The 17061-nt window shown below is 40.6% G+C and overlaps 1 protein-coding gene across 4 annotated transcripts in view; it reads right to left on the bottom strand.

The window, feature by feature from the left end:
* Positions 1-368: 368 nt before the first annotated feature.
* LOC308687557 (integrin alpha-L-like) overlaps positions 369-17061 on the bottom strand; it is a 78369-nt gene continuing 61676 nt past the window's right edge. For all 4 annotated transcript variants that reach the window (XM_081360166.1, XM_081360167.1, XM_081360168.1 and 1 more), the window contains 10 exons: positions 13410-13508; positions 11011-11093; positions 10783-10863; positions 4304-4382; positions 4105-4209; positions 3992-4024; positions 3526-3639; positions 1279-1380; positions 987-1097; positions 369-896 (listed from right to left, as the gene is read on the bottom strand). In XM_081360166.1, coding sequence (XP_081216292.1) covers positions 780-896; positions 987-1097; positions 1279-1380; positions 3526-3639; positions 3992-4024; positions 4105-4209; positions 4304-4382; positions 10783-10863; positions 11011-11093; positions 13410-13508 — 924 coding nt within the window. In that variant the 3' untranslated portion in view covers positions 369-779. The remainder of the gene's footprint in view (positions 897-986; positions 1098-1278; positions 1381-3525; positions 3640-3991; positions 4025-4104; positions 4210-4303; positions 4383-10782; positions 10864-11010; positions 11094-13409; positions 13509-17061) is intronic.

Consider the following 17061-nt stretch of genomic DNA (forward strand, 5'->3'; position numbering starts at 1 on the left):
AAAGTGACAAACTAGAACGTAATGTAACCTAGGATACAAACAAGTGGTGGGAAACTGAGAACAGATTAGACAGGTGCCTGAAGATAAATGAAACCGAAACTAACTGATCATAATCGTGACAGCGGGAGCCCACAAGTCATTTCTTTCTCCCGTTACCTGTGCACATATCAGTATCTTCACCTCCACATCCGCACTCAGCAATTCAGAACTTGTCCCGTAAAGTAGAGGATTGCAGACCTCTGCCTTCTTTCTCCTTTTTAGCGCATTTAGTGCTACAGTTTGCATTGATTTGTATTTTTATTTTAAATATTTATTTACATCAGTTTATTTTGATGATTGTAATATTCAAGATTAATAAACAAACCATGATCAATGTTCTTGGATTTTAATGGGTATAACAAAAGAATCAACAAAGAAGTGTCTAAAACGTAGGTGTCTTTAATAGGAACCTATTGAAGCTTATAAAAGTCACTAAAATCACATTTTAATCATAATTTATTTGTTCTCTGATTGATTATTCATTGCTCTTCTTTTAAAAATATTAATATTCCAAATAACGAGATGAGGGCCAGTTATTACAACAAAAGTTTAAGATCATTAAACTAAACCTACTAAACACCCAATGAGCCTCAAGAAAACATTATCATACAACAGAGCATACATCGTTAACAATGAAAGAGTCTTCAGCTCCTTCCAAACAAACATCTTTATTTTCAGCACAACAAAAGTAAATGATCAAAAGTAAGTGTTTGGAAGTTCAGGTCTGGGATTCGTCTCTCTCACTCCATTCTCACTGACTCCTCCGTTTCTTTAGCATTGAGAAGAAAGTGTGTTTTCAACTGCAGTTTATCCTCTTCGAAAATATCTTTGGGACGCATTCGCTTATAAAACCCACTCTACACACAAACACAGATGAACAGATTAGCTTGAGACTTTTACGAGGTGAATGATGAAATCAAGTGTGAGGTGATCTGATTGGTTCTTACCTTCAGAAGCAGGATCAATATGATAATGAGCAGGATGACCCCGCCCCCTACGATAGAGCCGACAATATGCATTTCACTGGGTGGAACGACAAACTCCGCCTTCACTGCAATCTGAGAGGAACAGAGAGAAACTCAGAACAGTGTCTGTATCTGTAATACTGTAAGAGTGAGGTCAGTCATGGACTCCTGCAGGTCTGTGGTGTGAGTTCAGGCCGACACTGACAATCACGCGCTGATCAGCACAAGCACAACATCAGTTACGGCAAAGGTACAGATTTCTTTCACTCATCACCTTCAGGCCGGTGGACGTCTGGTTGTAGCGGCTTCTGTTGTAGTGGAGCTCGGCACTGATGTCCAAGGCAGAATCCTCTCTGAACTCGAGGATGGAGTGTTTCTACAGCAGAAGAAACAGAGTCTGATTTCAGAGTTAGGCAAGGCAAGGCAAGGCAAGGCAAGTTTATAGCACATTTCATACACAATGGCAATTCAAAGTGCTTTACATAGAAGAAATTAAAATAATAAAAGAAATAAGAATAATTAAAACAGTTTAGAAAAATAATATAAAATACAGTACAAACAGTCGGACGAATATTGGCACAGTGCTCATTCAGTAAATGCACAGCTAAACAGAAGTGTTTTGAGTCTGGATTTGAATGTGACTACTGTAGGAGCACATCTGATCTCCTCTGGAAGCTGGTTCCAGTTGCGGCTGGCATAATAGCTAAAAGCGGACTCGCCATGCTTAGAGTGAACCCTTGGTATTTCTAGCTGATATGATCCTAGTGATCTGAGTGATCTGTTGGGTTTATATTCAGTTAGCATATCTGCAATGTATTGAGGTCCTAGGCCATTGAATGATTTATATACCAGTAATAATACTTTAAAATCAATCCTAAATTTAACTGGGAGCCAGTGTAAAGACCTGAGGACTGGTGTGATATGTTCATATTTTCTGGTTCTGCTCAGAATCCTGGCGGCAGCGTTCTGTATGAGCTGCAACTGTCTTATGGGCTTTTTGGGAATGCCAGTGAGGAGTCCATTACAGTAATCCACCCTGCTGGTGATGAAAACATGCACAAGTTTCTCTAAGTCTTGTCTGGAAACAAAGCATCTAATTCTTGCAATATTTTTCAGATGATAGTATGCTGATTTAGTTATTGCTTTGATATGACTACTGAAACTAAGGTCTGACTCTAGTGTCACACCAAGATTCCTGACTTGATGTTTAGTTGTTTGACCCCTAGAGTGAAGGTATGCGTTCACCTTGAGAACTTCATCTTTGTTTCCAGACGCAATGACTTCAGTTTTGTCTTTGTTTAACTGAAGAAAGTTTTGACACATCCAACTGTTGACTTCATCATTGCATTGGCACAGGGAGTCAATGGGGCTGTAATCGTTAGGCGATAGGGCTAAGTAGAGCTGTGTGTCGTCTGCATAGCTGTGGTAAGCAATTTGGTTCTTTCTCATTATTTGGCTCATTGGGAGCATATACAGGTTGAACAGGAGTGGCGCAAGAATTGAGCCTTGAGGTACTCCGCATGTCATGGATGTCCACTCAGACTTATGGTCTCCTATACTCACATAATAACCTCTCCCATCTAAGTATGACCTGAACCATTTTAGGACTATCCCAGAAAGCCCCACCCAGTTTTCCAGCCTGTCAAGAAGTATGTTATGATCGACAGTGTTAGATGCAGCACTGAGGTCGAGTAGTACCAGCACTGATAATTTGCCTGAATCAGTATTTAAGCGAATATCGTTTATTATCTTTATGAGCGCTGTCTCTGTGCTGTGGTGCGGTCGGAAACCAGATTGAAAATTGTCAAAGTATCCATTCGAGCTTAAGAATTTGTTCAGCTGATTGAAGACAACTTTTTCAATGATCTTGCCTATGAAAGGAAGATTTGAGATCGGCCTATAGTTGCTTAATATGGTCTTATCCAGATTGCTCTTTTTCAGGAGGGGCTTGACATCAGCAGTTTTCAGGGAGTTTGGAAAACTCCCAGAGAGAAGTGAGACATTTACCACTTCTAGGAGATCTGCTTCTAAACTGTTTAACACACTTTTGAAAAATGATGTGGGAAGTGTGTCAAGAGCGCATGTTGATGTTTTAAGGTGCTGTACAGTTTCTTCCAAAATTTTGCCATCAATTTCTTTGAAATCAGACATAGTAACTACTTTCTCAGGTGGTCTGATCTGTCTGACCCCAGTGCAACTCAAGGATGTGCTGATCATCTTTCTGATATTATTGATTTTCTCAGAGAAGAAAGAAGCAAACTCACTGCACTTGTTCTCTGAGAGCATTTCACTGGGAATCTGGCTTGGGGGGTTTGTCAGTCTGTCTACAGTAGCAAAAAGAGTGCGTGTGTTGTTTAAATTGCTGTTTATAATATTTGAGAAGAAAGTCTGTCTAGCTTTGCCTAGTTCCATATTGAAAGCATGAAGGCTGTCTTTGTAGATGTTATAATGGACTACAAGTTTAGTCTTCCGCCACAGTTAGTCCATCTTAAACTGGTGTTTGTCTGTGTTCGTCACTCACGCTCTCGTATTCCTTCACGTTCTGGAGAGCTGCGTCTGCCGTCAGGATGAAGTGAACTACTGAAGCTTTCTGCAGATCAAACTGACCACACTCGAACTTCCCGCAGTGACCGTCCTGAAACATCGACACAACACTGAGAACTGAAACACTGACACCAATGAACCAGAGAATCAACGGAACTAAACAGAGATGAATCCAGCAGACAGAAGATGCGTTTACTGTGCCTCATGTTGTTCAAAACCTTTCTTTCTTTCTTTCTTCAGAGGAACATAGAAGATATTTTAAGAAATGTGTTTTTGGGCTGCACTGTTGTTTAAACACAAGTTCAAAACATCAAAAAAAAAAAAAGAAAGAAAGTCATACAGGTTTGAATGACATGAGAGTGAGTAAATGATGACAGAACGGTCGTGTTTTGGGGTGAACGATCACTTCAACAGCAGCTGTAAAAGGGTCTATGATCTCTTACCTGCGGTTTGATGAATCCACACGGCTCTGAGTTCTGTAGAGAAGAACAGAAGATGTTTATTCAGCAGAACACATGCTGGTCTGATGGTATGAGCTGATGAACGAGTGACGCACCTCCTGCATGCTGAAGCTCTGAGGAGTTAAAATCACATGTGTAGTTTGACAGGGCAGGGTGAGCTCGAGCGACACCGACAGACCTTTAAGACCCAGATTCTCCACCTGTGGACACAGACACACACACACACAGCAATCTGATCACGAGAAGCCCAAAAACAACACGATGAAGCTGTAGATGTGTGCTTGACTCTCTGACCTTGTAGACGATGTTGAGACGTTTTGGACCTCTGTCCTCCAGAGAGAAGTTCAGATATGTCACAGATTCTTCAGCCGCTCTGACAAACACACAATAACTCAATAACTTCTCAGTCAATCATATGGTTTTCTTTTATTTTAATTTATTGTTACTGTCTTAGGGCCCTATCATACACCCGGCGCAATGCAGCGCCAAGCACGTCGCAAGTGTGTTTTGCTAGTTTCAGCCCGACGTAGTTTTCATTTTCACGTCCTGCGCTACGTTGTTTAAATAGCAAATGCATTTGCATTTTTTTTTTTTTATGTGGCAGGTCCACAACGCGCGTACACTCTGCTTATTACACACACACTCTGCCTATTAAACACACACTCTGCTTATTACACACACACTCTGCCTATTAAACACACACTCTGCTTATTACACACACACTCTGCCTATTAAACACACACTCTGCTTATTACACACACACTCTGCCTATTAAACACACACTCTGCTTATTACACACACACTCTGCCTATTAAACACACACTCTGCTTATTACACACACACTCTGCCTATTAAACACACACTCTGCTTATTACACACACAGGGACATGCAGCAGCACACAACCATGCCAAATATTTTAAATAAAAGGATTACAATGTAAAAGATTATTATTGTGTCCATAAAGATATGGTGAACCCGTAGATGGTCTGCTTGCGCACGAGCAGATCCGTTTGCGCTCTGGAGACGGCTTCGGTCTTTCCACTATCAAATTCCGTCATGTAAATAGCAAATCTGCCATGGCGCGAGCGCAACTGGCATTTAAAGAGAATGGGAGTTGAGACTCTGATTGGTTTATTTCAAGTTATGCCCAAAACACACCCATGACTCATTAAGAGAATAGGGACACCCCTTTTTAGACCATGAGCCGGGAGCGCCGGCCATTTTTCCTGTCATTAAACTAGCAAAAGAGGATTCGGACACACCCTAAGTGAACTTGCGCCGTGCGCTTTAGACCATGCACTTAGATCGTTAAAATAGGGCCCTTAGTGTGTTAAGTAAGGGATAATGTACATCCAGACGGTTATCTCAGAATAAACCCCTAACAGGGTGATCAGGGGTTTATAGTAATATTTTCAAAACCACTAAGAAATCAAGTTTTAAATATAATTCTTTTGAAGCGTTGGTGCTTAATGTAAAAATATATAGTATAAACGATAAATCACGTTTGAGATTTGTGCTGGCTACTGTATACAGGCCACCAGGGCACCATACAGACTTTATCAAAGAATTTGCGGACTTTCTATCAGAGTTAGTATTGACTGCAGATAAAGCACTAATTGTTGGTGATTTTAATATACACATCGATAAGGCAAGGCAAGGCAAGTTTATTTATATAGCACATTTCATACACAATGGCAATTCAAAGTGCTTTACATAGAAGAAATTAAAATAATAAAAAGAAATAAGAATAATTAAAACAGTTAAGAAGAATTAAAAATAAAATACAGTACAGTACAAACAGTCGGACGAACATTGGCACAGTGCTCATTCATTAAATGCATAGTTAAACAGAAGTGTTTTGAGTCTGGATTTGAATGTGACTACTGTAGGAGCACGTCTGATCTCCTCTGGAAGCTGGTTCCAGCTGCGGCTGGCATAATAGCTAAAAGCGGACTCGCCATGCTTAGAGTGAACCCTTGGTATTTCTAGCTGATATGATCCTAATGACCTGAGTGATCTGTTGGGCTTATATTCAGTGAGCATATCTGCAATGTATTGAGGTCCTAGGCCATTGAATGATTTATATACCAGTAATAATACTTTAAAATCAATCCTAAATGTAACTGGGAGCCAGTGTAAAGACCTGAGGACTGGTGTGATGTGTTCATATTGTCTGGTTCTGCTCAGAATCCTGGCGGCAGCGTTCTGTATGAGCTGCAACTGTCTTATGGTCTTTTTGGGAAGGCCAGTGAGGAGTCCATTACAATAATCCACCCTGCTGGTGATGAAAGCATGCACAAGTTTCTCTAAGTCTTGTCTGGAAACAAAGCATCTAATTCTTGCAATATTTTTCAGATGATAGTATGCTGATTTAGTTATTGCTTTGACATGACTACTGAAACTAAGGTCTGACTCTAGTGTCACACCAAGATTCCTGACTTGATGTTTAGTTGTTTGACCCCTATAGTGAAGGTATGCATTCACCTTGAGAACTTCATCTTTGTTTCCAAATGCAATGACTTCAGTTTTGTCTTTGTTTAACTGAAGAAAGTTTTGACACATCCAACTGTTAACTTCGTCAATGCTTTGGCACAGGAAGTCAATGGGGCTGTAATCGTTAGGCGATAGGGCTAAGTAGAGCTGTGTGTCGTCTGCATAGCTGTGGTAAGCAATTTGGTTCTTTCTCATTATTTGGCTCATTGGGAGCATATACAGGTTGAACAGGAGTGGCGCAAGAATTGAGCCTTGAGGGACTCCGCATGTCATGGATATCCACTCAGACTTATGGTCTCCTATACTCACATAATAATCTCTCCCATCTAAGTATGACCTGAACCATTTTAGGACTATCCCAGAAAGCCCCACCCAGTTTTCCAGCCTGTCAAGAAGTATGTTATGATCAACAGTGTTAGATGCAGCACTGAGGTCGAGTAGTACCAGCACTGATAATTTGCCTGAATCAGTATTTAAGCGAATATCGTTTAATATCTTTATGAGCGCTGTCTCTGTGCTGTGGTGCGGTCGGAAACCAGATTGAAAATTGTCAAAGTATCCATTCAAGCTCAAGAATTTGTTCAGCTGATTGAAGACAACTTTTTCAATGATCTTGCCTATGAAAGGAAGATTTGAGATCGGTCTATAGTTGCTTAATATGGTCTTATCCAGATTGCTCTTTTTCAGGAGGGGCTTGACAACTTTGGAAAACTCCCAGAGAGAAGTGAGGCATTTACCACTTCTAGAAGATCTGCTTCTAAACTGTTTAACACACTTTTGAAAAATGATGTGGGAAGTGTGTCAAGAGCGCAGGTTGATGTTTTAAGGTGCTGTACGGTTTCTTCCAAAATGTTGCCATCAATTTCTTTGAAATCAGACATAGTAACTACTGTCTCAGGTGGTTTGATCTGTCTGACCTCAGTGCAACTCAAGGATGTGCTGATCACCTTGACATTGACAAAAAAATAAAATAAAGACATTGTAAACTCAATTGGAGTTAGACAACACGTGTCAGGACCTACTCATCATCGTAATCATACTCTAGATCTAATATTATCACATGGAATAAATGTTGATGCCGTGGAAATTCTGCAGCAGAGCGATGACATCTCAGATCATTACCTAGTCTCGTGCAAACTTCATTTAGCCAAAGCTGCAAAGCCGACTCCGTGTTACAAATATGTGAGACCCATCACTTCTGCCACTAAAGATTGCTTTATTAATAATCTTCCTGATCAGTTTCATCATCACAGCATCCCAGATAGCTTAGAAGAACTCGATATTACTCTCTCTTTTCCAGCACTTTAGACACAGTTGCTCCGTTGCGCTTAAAGAAGATTAAAGAAAATAGTCCAACGCCGTGGTACAACGAGCACACTCGGGCCCTTAAGAGAGCAGCCAGAAAAATGGAGCGCAACTGGAAGAAAACAAAACTAGAGGTATTTCGCATTTCATGGAAGGAGGCCATGATTAAACTGCTTGTTAAAAAAACGCAACTTGATCCTACAGAATTAGTCAATTACAGGCCAATCTCGAATCTACCTTTTCTGTCAAAGATATTAGAAAAGGCAGTATCTTCACAACTGTGTTCCTTTCTAGAAAGAAATGATATCTGCGAGGATTTCCAGTCAGGATTAAGACCGTACCATAGTACCGAAACAGCTCTCATTAGAGTCACAAATGATTTGCTCTTATCATCCGATCGTGGTTGTGTCTCTCTATTAGTGTTACTCGATCTTAGTGCTGCATTTGACACCATCGACCACAACATTCTTTTAAATAGACTAGAAAACTATGTTGGCATTACGGGAAATGCACTAGCATGGTTTAAATCACACTTATCTGACCGTTATCAGTTTGTAGCAGTAAATGAAGAGATGTCTCATCGATCACAAGTTCAGTATGGCGTACCACAAGGCTCAGTACTAGGACCACTGCTGTTCACTCTGTACATGCTACCATTAGGAGATATCATTAGGAAACATGGCATTAGCTTCCACTGTTATGCTGACGATACTCAGCTGTATATTTCTTCACAACCTAACGAAACTTATCAATTCACAAAATTAACGGAATGCATAGCGGATATAAAAAATTGGATGACTTGTAATTTCCTACTTCTAAATTCTGAAAAAACAGAGTTTCTAATTATCGGACAAAAAACTTCCTCACGTAATAATCTAGAATACTGTCTAACACTTGATGGCTGCTCTGTTAAGTCTTCGTCGTCGGTCAGGAACCTGGGTGTGCTCTTTGATACCAATCTTTCATTTGAAAGTCACGTGTCCAGTATCTGTAAAACCGCATTCTTCCATCTTAAAAATATATCTAAATTACGTCATATGCTCTCAGTGACAAATGCGGAACAATTAGTTCATGCGTTCATGACCTCAAGGCTAGATTATTGTAATGCTCTACTGGGTGGCTGCCCTGCACGCTTAATAAACAAACTACAGCTGGTCCAAAACGCAGCAGCTCGAGTTCTTACCAGAACCAGGAAGTATGACCATATTAGCCCAGTTCTGTCAAAACTGCATTGGCTCCCTATTAAACATCGCATCAATTTTAAAATATTGCTGATTACTTACAAAGCACTAAATGGTTTAGCTCCGCAGTACTTGAGCGAGCTCTTAATGCATTATAGTCCTTCACGTCTATTGCGATCTCAAAATTCCGGCCAGTTGATAATACCTAGAATATCAAAATCGACTGCTGGCGGAAGATCCTTCTCCTATTTAGCACCAAAACTTTGGAACAGCCTTCCTACCATTGTCCGGGAAGCAGACACACTCTGTCAGTTCAAATCTAGATTAAAGACACATCTCTTTGACCTAGCATACACATAATACATTATAGACTTCTATAATTTAATGTTAGGCTGCATAGATTAGGTCAGCCGGAACCGGGAACACTTCCCATAAATCCTGATGTACTCGTTACATCATGAGAAGAATGGCATCTAATTTCAGTGTCTTTGTTTATCCCGAGGTTTTCCCGCAGCCTGCCGGATCCAGGCCATATCCAGATCTGATGAAGGACCTTCGCCTGGACCGATGACAACGCAGTGCTGAAGTGACAACTAGTCTCTCCCTATGGAGGATCCCTCTACCACTCTACAGATAAGGCGTTGTCGGGAAAATTCGTTTCGCGTACCTAACCCGAATTGATAAAATAAAATAAAATTCTGTATCAAAATGTATAAGGAAACACCAGTACTTTGTTTAGGCTTGGCTTGTAGGGAATTACAAACCTGCGTACATATATTCAAACGCACATAACTATAGAACCAGTTCTTAATGCGCATGTGAACGCCATCAGCGTTTCTCACAGGATCGCGTTTAAAGTCTGTGTAGAGAGAATGGTGTCGTCTTAGCGGCCCCTAATTTAATAATAAATGATCGTTGCGACAGAAGCGAATCAATCAAAACTAACTTTAGCTGGAAAATAACTTTATTAAAGAACTGCTATAAAGCCAAAACAATCTTACCTTACCTTAAATTACCTTAAGTTACCTTAAATTATACGTTTATCTCTGTAAAGCTGCTTTGAAACAATCTACATTGTTAAAAGCGCTATATAAATGAAGATGACTTGACTTGATCAGTCTTGCATCCACCTGAAGGGGTTTATTCTGCGATAACAACCGGCTGAATGTACATTATCCCACTTTTTACACGGCTACTTGCCACATAAGTAAATAATTAGACACGAAATTTTATCTGAGTCTTAATATTTTATTAGGTCTTTAAACGCAAAGCTTCTGTGGAGAGAGCAGTTTCAGCAGGAAATTCAAACTAGACGGACATTTAAGAGATACGGTATACAGTCATAACACTTATTACACTGCGTTTGTTTGAAACAAGAGAGAGCGAGTCCACGATACTGGATGGCATAATTAAATAACTGTACACAAAATATTGATTCGACTGAGTTTTAATATTTTATTAGCTCACCAAAAGCAAAACTTGCGTATAGCGCTACTGACTTCAGTGACCCGAATGAGCCTGTGTTTCTGTTTTCAGCAGTTGTTATCGAGGAATAAGATACTGCTGGATGACGCGATTGACCCATCAGAATCAAGTATTCCACAGAGCCGCGTAATAACTGCTGATAATACAACCGGTTTCTGTTAATAACATTGTTTGTCTTTACAATAAAGCCATTAAAACAGAAAACGAGTGAGAGAAAAAATGAACAGACAAAGCCAAAAAAATTTAATTAAATGTCCTTTGTTGAGTTCTGTGAACAGAAGAAAAGGAGTTAAATAAATGCCACTCACAGACTGATGGCCAGATCAACAGCGAACAGAACCGGGACGCTCCTCCTCACCTCCGCACCGTTGATGTTTCCATTGTTATCACTGTGCACAAACATACAGGATTTACTCATGATTGAACATTAAAATCATTCTTCATAACCTGGATCGTGAGCACACATCTCTGCTGAACATTACTGATATGAAACAGCCCTGAAAACAAACAAATCTGTCAAATTCAGCCTCATTCACCTGTTAGCGGTGATCATCATCTCCATCCTGTCGGACCAGTCGTAATCCCATTTCGCCATACGAAAGGTTGCCAGAAACTGAGTCTAGAAGACAGTAGAAATCACAGGTGTTGGTAGCATTGGCAAGAGAATGATTGAGAAAATTCATTATATATACACTGAACAAAATGATTTGTTCATTTGCACATTATAGAGTGGCCTTTTATAGTGGACAGCCTAAGGCACACCTGTGCAATAATCATGCTGTCTAATCCGCATCTTGATATGCCACACCTGTGAGGTGGATGGATTATCTCGGCAAAGGAGAAGTGCTCACTAACACAGATTTAGACAGATTTGTGAACAATATTTGAGAGAAATAGGCCTTTTGTGTACATAGAAAAAGTCTTGGATCTTTGAGTTCAGCTCATGAAAAATAGGAGCAAAAACAAAAGTGCTGCATTTATAATTTTGTTCAGTGTATATGTAAACACTGTATAACAGGGGTGGGGAACGTCGGTCCTGGAGAGCCACTGTCCTGCAGAGTTTAGCTCCAACCCTGATAAAAACTCATCTGATTGTAGCCTTAAGCCGTTTCTCAATATGCGAACTTGTCTGTACTTGTGTTCTTGTGGACTTGTGAAACGTCATCAGTCGCTGCCCTAGTACTGTTCCAATTCAAAGTTCACATCTAGCCAAGTCCAGTTCGAATCCCCGGATGTGTTCTTGATCCGCCCCTTTTACCGAGGATGCATCGAGAGGTGACTTGTGCGGACTTCAGACAGCCAGGTATCCCAGAATGCATCTCACACCAACCAGCAAGCGTCAATAGCAGAGGAGAAACCCCGCGTAATTTAAAAATACTGCTATAATTGTGTCACAAAATGTAGTTTTAAGAGTATTTCAGGCGAGAATGTAGTTATAAAAAGCTCAAATCTTTGGTTTATTTATAAAGATAGCGCCTATTTGAAAATTTGATCTGACGTTCTCGGAGTTTTGAGAACCAGGCAATCGGACGCTCGGCGCTCGTACCCCGCCGAGAACAGCCTCTCTCGGCTAGTGCTGCTGACTTGCCGGTGGCTCGGATGTCTAGTCTAGTGGTTTAACTAACATGAGATATAAATCGTCTTGTGTATATCCAACAGGCGATTTATTTATTTTATTTGTCTCATTAATGAATAATTTGTTCCCTGGCAAAACGTTTTAGCTGAGAGCAAAGTGAAGTTTCATAGCTTTATTTAACGTTAGTCTATTTAAATTTAACGTTTTAGCGAGAGCTGACATGTTTGACTGAATCGTTGGCTTTTTATTGTTGTATAGCTTCTTATACCTTTTAGGCTACTTATACTTTTAGAATGGCTATTATTGATCATTAAAACTGACATTTAACAAAAAAGGTTATGTCATTTTATTTTATATATTTAAAACATAGCCTATAGCCTACAATATAGTCTGCATGTTGCCTATTCTCTTCACTGTATATACATATATGACACAACCCTGTCTCTTTTTGCTAAATATTCGTTTTAATGATCAATATTATAATGTTTTTTATTCATCATATTTTTAAAATGAAAACAAAAAGAGTCAGGGTTGTGCTTTATATTTCGTGTTGTTGTAAATATGCAGTGAAGATAATCAATTGCGTTTCCTGAACCACATTTGTGTGGCCATTATGTTAAAGATTTTTTTTTAAATGAAAATGAAAAGAGGCAAATTGGTGGTTTGTAACATATTTCGTTTTATTTGTAGCCTAAAGAGATAACCGGAGTAGCCAGAGCGAGCTGCATGAGTGACGCTATCAAGTACGCCGCTGTTCCATTTGCAGAATTATCGGACTTGTGTCCTCCCGTCCTCGGGAGTTCGTTCTCCTGAGTCGAACTTGTCAGTCCGAACTACCAAGGACTCAAGTCCGAACTTTGCGTACTTGGTATTGAGAAACGGCTACAATGATCCTAAAGACATTGATTAGCTGGTTCAGGTGTGTTTGATTAGGGTTGGAACTAAACTCTGCAGGACAGTGGCTCTCCAGGACCGACGTTCCCCACCCCTGCTGTATAAAGACATCTGTAGATGTACATGTTACATTGGTAGTTGGTTGGACATTGTAAACAGACTGGTCACAATGATGAATATGGGACTACTGAAACAAACTTCTGATTTTATATGTACAATGAGCTTGTCTGTGTGTCAGTTTGTTTGTCTGTTAGTGTGTCTATCTGTCTTTTCAGTGTGTCTGTCTGACTCTGTGTGTGTGTGTGTGTGTGTGTGTGTGTGTGTGTGTGTGTGTGTGTGTGTGTGTGTGTGTGTGTGTGTGTGTGTGTGTGTGTGTGTGTGTGTGTGTGTGTGTGTGTGTGTTTGTGTGTGTGTGTGTGTGTGTGTGTGTGTGTGTGTGTGTGTGTGTGTGTGTGTGTGTTTTACCGTGGTGCCGCTGCGGTACACTGGTAGATTGATACTGCAGGTGGTTCTGTTCATAGCACCGCTGTCACGATCACCACAGCTGCTTCGAGTCTGGCTGGGCTGAACACACACACATTTATAAAATCCTTAAAACAACATAAGATATTCAGAGAAGTCTCTTTAGAGTCTCTATATTTCATATTTTTATTCTTTGACAAATATCTTAATAATAGATTTGAACTGGCCACATCACAGGAATTAGAAAAGACAGTGTAGTGGGGAAACGGTGCATTGAGCGTGGTGTTTGCTCTCTAACAAGCAAAAGGTGCGCAAGTTGTCCAATCACATGTCTTTAGTGGGAATAACTAGGGGAATTTTAAGGCACCGTTTGTGCGTCACTGCCTGTGGACCGCCCGTCCCGGTTTTTGCCTCCCTTCCGCCTTGCAGGTATGTGTTGTTTGTTTGGCTTGCTGGTTAACCCTCTGGGGTCTGAGGTGTTTTTGGGGTCCTTGAGGTGTTCTGAAATCCCCTGATATTTGTACTTTTTTCAGTTGCTTATAAACATATTAATGGCAAAGGTGTAATTATACTCTATTTAGCACAAACATGACTACCATAATATGTGAGCAACATGTATGTACATGTTTGTATTTTTGAGAGAATAATGTTTATGCATGGTTATTGAAAAAAATAAAAATTAAAGTTTCTGAAATAAGGCCACAAAACACATACTAAATATGTGTCAATAAGACTTTTGACTAATGGATGTTGTCGCCTCAAAATGTTTTTGCTTCAAAATTATCTGAAAATCATCCTGCCTTATCATTCACATAAAACAATACATTGATTTAAATTTTCTAAGACACTTTTTGTTTGGAAAGGCAATATGTGTGGGGGCGTGAATGATCATGAATAATGATGTGATTCACACCTGAGAAGACAATGACCCGCATCATGTTTATTTTTCTTTATTTGGCGAAAAGCACAACACTTTGTTTTTATTGTGAGTATACACAAAGAAAAAATAGACACTTAACAGGATCGAATGATGTACAACACTTACATGTAAGATCAAAATCAACAGAGTATTTTGAGTCTCTTTTGCACTGATAAGTGGTCAGTACATGGATACGATGTGGTTTTTTCTTAATATCCAGTTTTCCTGTGGTTCAGTTCACTATCTGACTAAAGGTAAGGCTATTTTCGATTCTCTGCTTATTTTAAATTTTTACATTCACACAAATCTGTATTTTATTTAGACGCGTTCCTACTTTAAATAACAGCCGTGTCATTTGTAACGTTTGATGACCAGCTGACCTTCACAGATCACATTTCAAAGACAGCTCGATCATGTAGGTTTGCACTGCACAACATCAGGAAGATCAGGCCTTTCCTAACTGAGCATGCAACACAACTTCTTGTCCAGGCCCTGGTCATCTCTAGGCTTGACTACTGTAATGCTCTTCTGGCAGGACTTCCAGCATGTGCAACCAAACCTCTACAGATGATCCAGAATGCTGCAGCTCGTCTTGTCTTCAACGAGCCCAAGAGGGCACACGTCACTCCTCTGTTCATCTCTCTGCACTGGCTACCTCTCGCTGCTCGCATCAAGTTCAAGGCATTGACGCTTGCTTACAGATCTATCACAGGCTCAGCTCCCTCCTACTTTCACTCACTCCTACAAGCCTACATCCCTACCAGACGCCTACAGTCGGTCAACGAGCGACGCCTCGTTGTTCCATCACAGAGAGCCACAAAATCACTTTCCAGAACATTCTCATTCACAGTTCCCTGCTGGTGGAACACTCTCCCCTCCCTCATCCGGAATTCAGAATCCCTGACAACATTCAAAAGACAGCTGAAAACTCATCTCTTCCGTGACCACTTAACCTCATAGAAATAAAAAAAATAAACAAAATCTTTCCTTTTCCTTTAATCCTCCATTATCGGGCTTATGCTACTCTGAGCAATGCCTGAACTTCGTATTTTGAGCACTTCTTGTGTTGTTTTTCCCTCTTCATGATGACTCACTTAATTTAGTCCTAAATATTAAGTTGCTTTGGACAAAAGCGTCTGCTAAATGACTAAATGTAAAAATGTAAATGTGATAAGAAAAAAAGCGAGCTGGTATAGCCGGCGCGACCGCCGACCCCAGGGGGTTAACCTTGAGATGCGTGGCTTGATGTAAGAAGTTTTATTAATTTGGTTTATAGCTTCCTTGTGGACAATCGTTGCTGTGGTTGGTTGGTGGCTTCCTTCAATGCTCCTGCTAGTCTGGCTATCACCAGACCAAACTCAATCTTCTAAGATTGAACATTAGTCTTGGGAGTCTGCTCTGTGTTTTCTACTGCACAAGAGGCGTGATCAACGGGCAGAGGTCAAATGACTCTGTACGCAATGGGATAGTCATTCAAACAATCAGACCAACGATCCAGAAGATGTACTTTGCAGTGAAAACTCCAGGCAGGAAACGTGTCAACAAATGTGTTGGTTTGCAGCATTGATCAGCGGTTTGCAGAAGCAGCGATGGCATTGAGTGATTTTAGCAGGTTGTGCAAAAAAAACATGAAAGTTTGTGGCATTTACACCCACTCGAGCAATTTGTTTGCTAAAAAGAAGCCATTGAGCATCGTCGAGAGGTTAAAAGGAATTGGATTGGATTAAACTTGCCAATAGCGTGCCAGGTGGTTAAGCCAGTTTGTGATTGGTCCCCGCAGATTTGTAACGGAAGCAGGACAGAATAATGTACAGGTTTCCAGCCAGAGCTGCAGGGAGAAATCAAACCGCCGGCAGACGGGGCTGGGTTTACCCAGTCTGTGCTCCTGAATCTTTCTCCTGTAATCCCGTGCCTTATGAGCGTGTTTACGTTTCTCTGTGTGTGTGTGTGTGTGTGTGTGTGTGTGTGTGTGTGTGTGTGTGTGTGCGCGACAACATGAAGGTATGTGCCTTCTACTACTATTATATAACTACTACTATTGATGCATATTCTTTTATGTGGTAAATAATTCTGTTAATTGGTCTAGGAGGAATGGTCTAAATAGAACCCGTTGTGTTCATGAAGCCGGCGGGCAACATTTTGTGGAGTAACACTAATATAATGCGGTCACTGGTGTGTGTTTGTGGAGTAACACTAGTGTAATGCGCTCACAGGTGTGTGTTTGTGGAGTAACACTAATGTAATGCGGTCACAGGTGTGTGTTTGTGGAGTAACACTAATGTAATGCGGTCACAGGTGTGTGTTTGTGGTGTAACACTAATGTAATGCGCTCACAGGTGTGTGTTTGTGGAGTAACACTAATGTAATGCGGTCACAGGTGTGTGTGTGTGTGTGTGTGTGTGGAGTAACACTAGTGTAATGCGCTCACAGGTGTGTGTTTGTGGAGTAACACTAGTGTAATGCGCTCACAGGTGTGTGTTTGTGGAGTAACACTAATGTAATGCGGTCACAGGTGTGTGTGTGTGTGGAGTAACACTAGTGTAATGCGCTCACAGGTGTGTGTTTGTGGAGTAACACTAGTGTAATGCGGTCACAGGTGTGTGTTTGTGGAGTAACACTAGTGTAATGCGGTCACAGGTGTGTGTTTGTGGAGTAACACTAGTGTAATGCGCTCACAGGTGTGTGTGTGTTTGTGGAGTAACACTAATGTAATGCGCTCACAGGTGTGTGTGTGTG

The sequence above is a fragment of the Scardinius erythrophthalmus genome (assembly GCF_964197995.2).
Source record: "Scardinius erythrophthalmus genome assembly, chromosome: 3".
Classification (NCBI taxonomy): Eukaryota; Metazoa; Chordata; class Actinopteri; order Cypriniformes; family Leuciscidae; genus Scardinius; species Scardinius erythrophthalmus.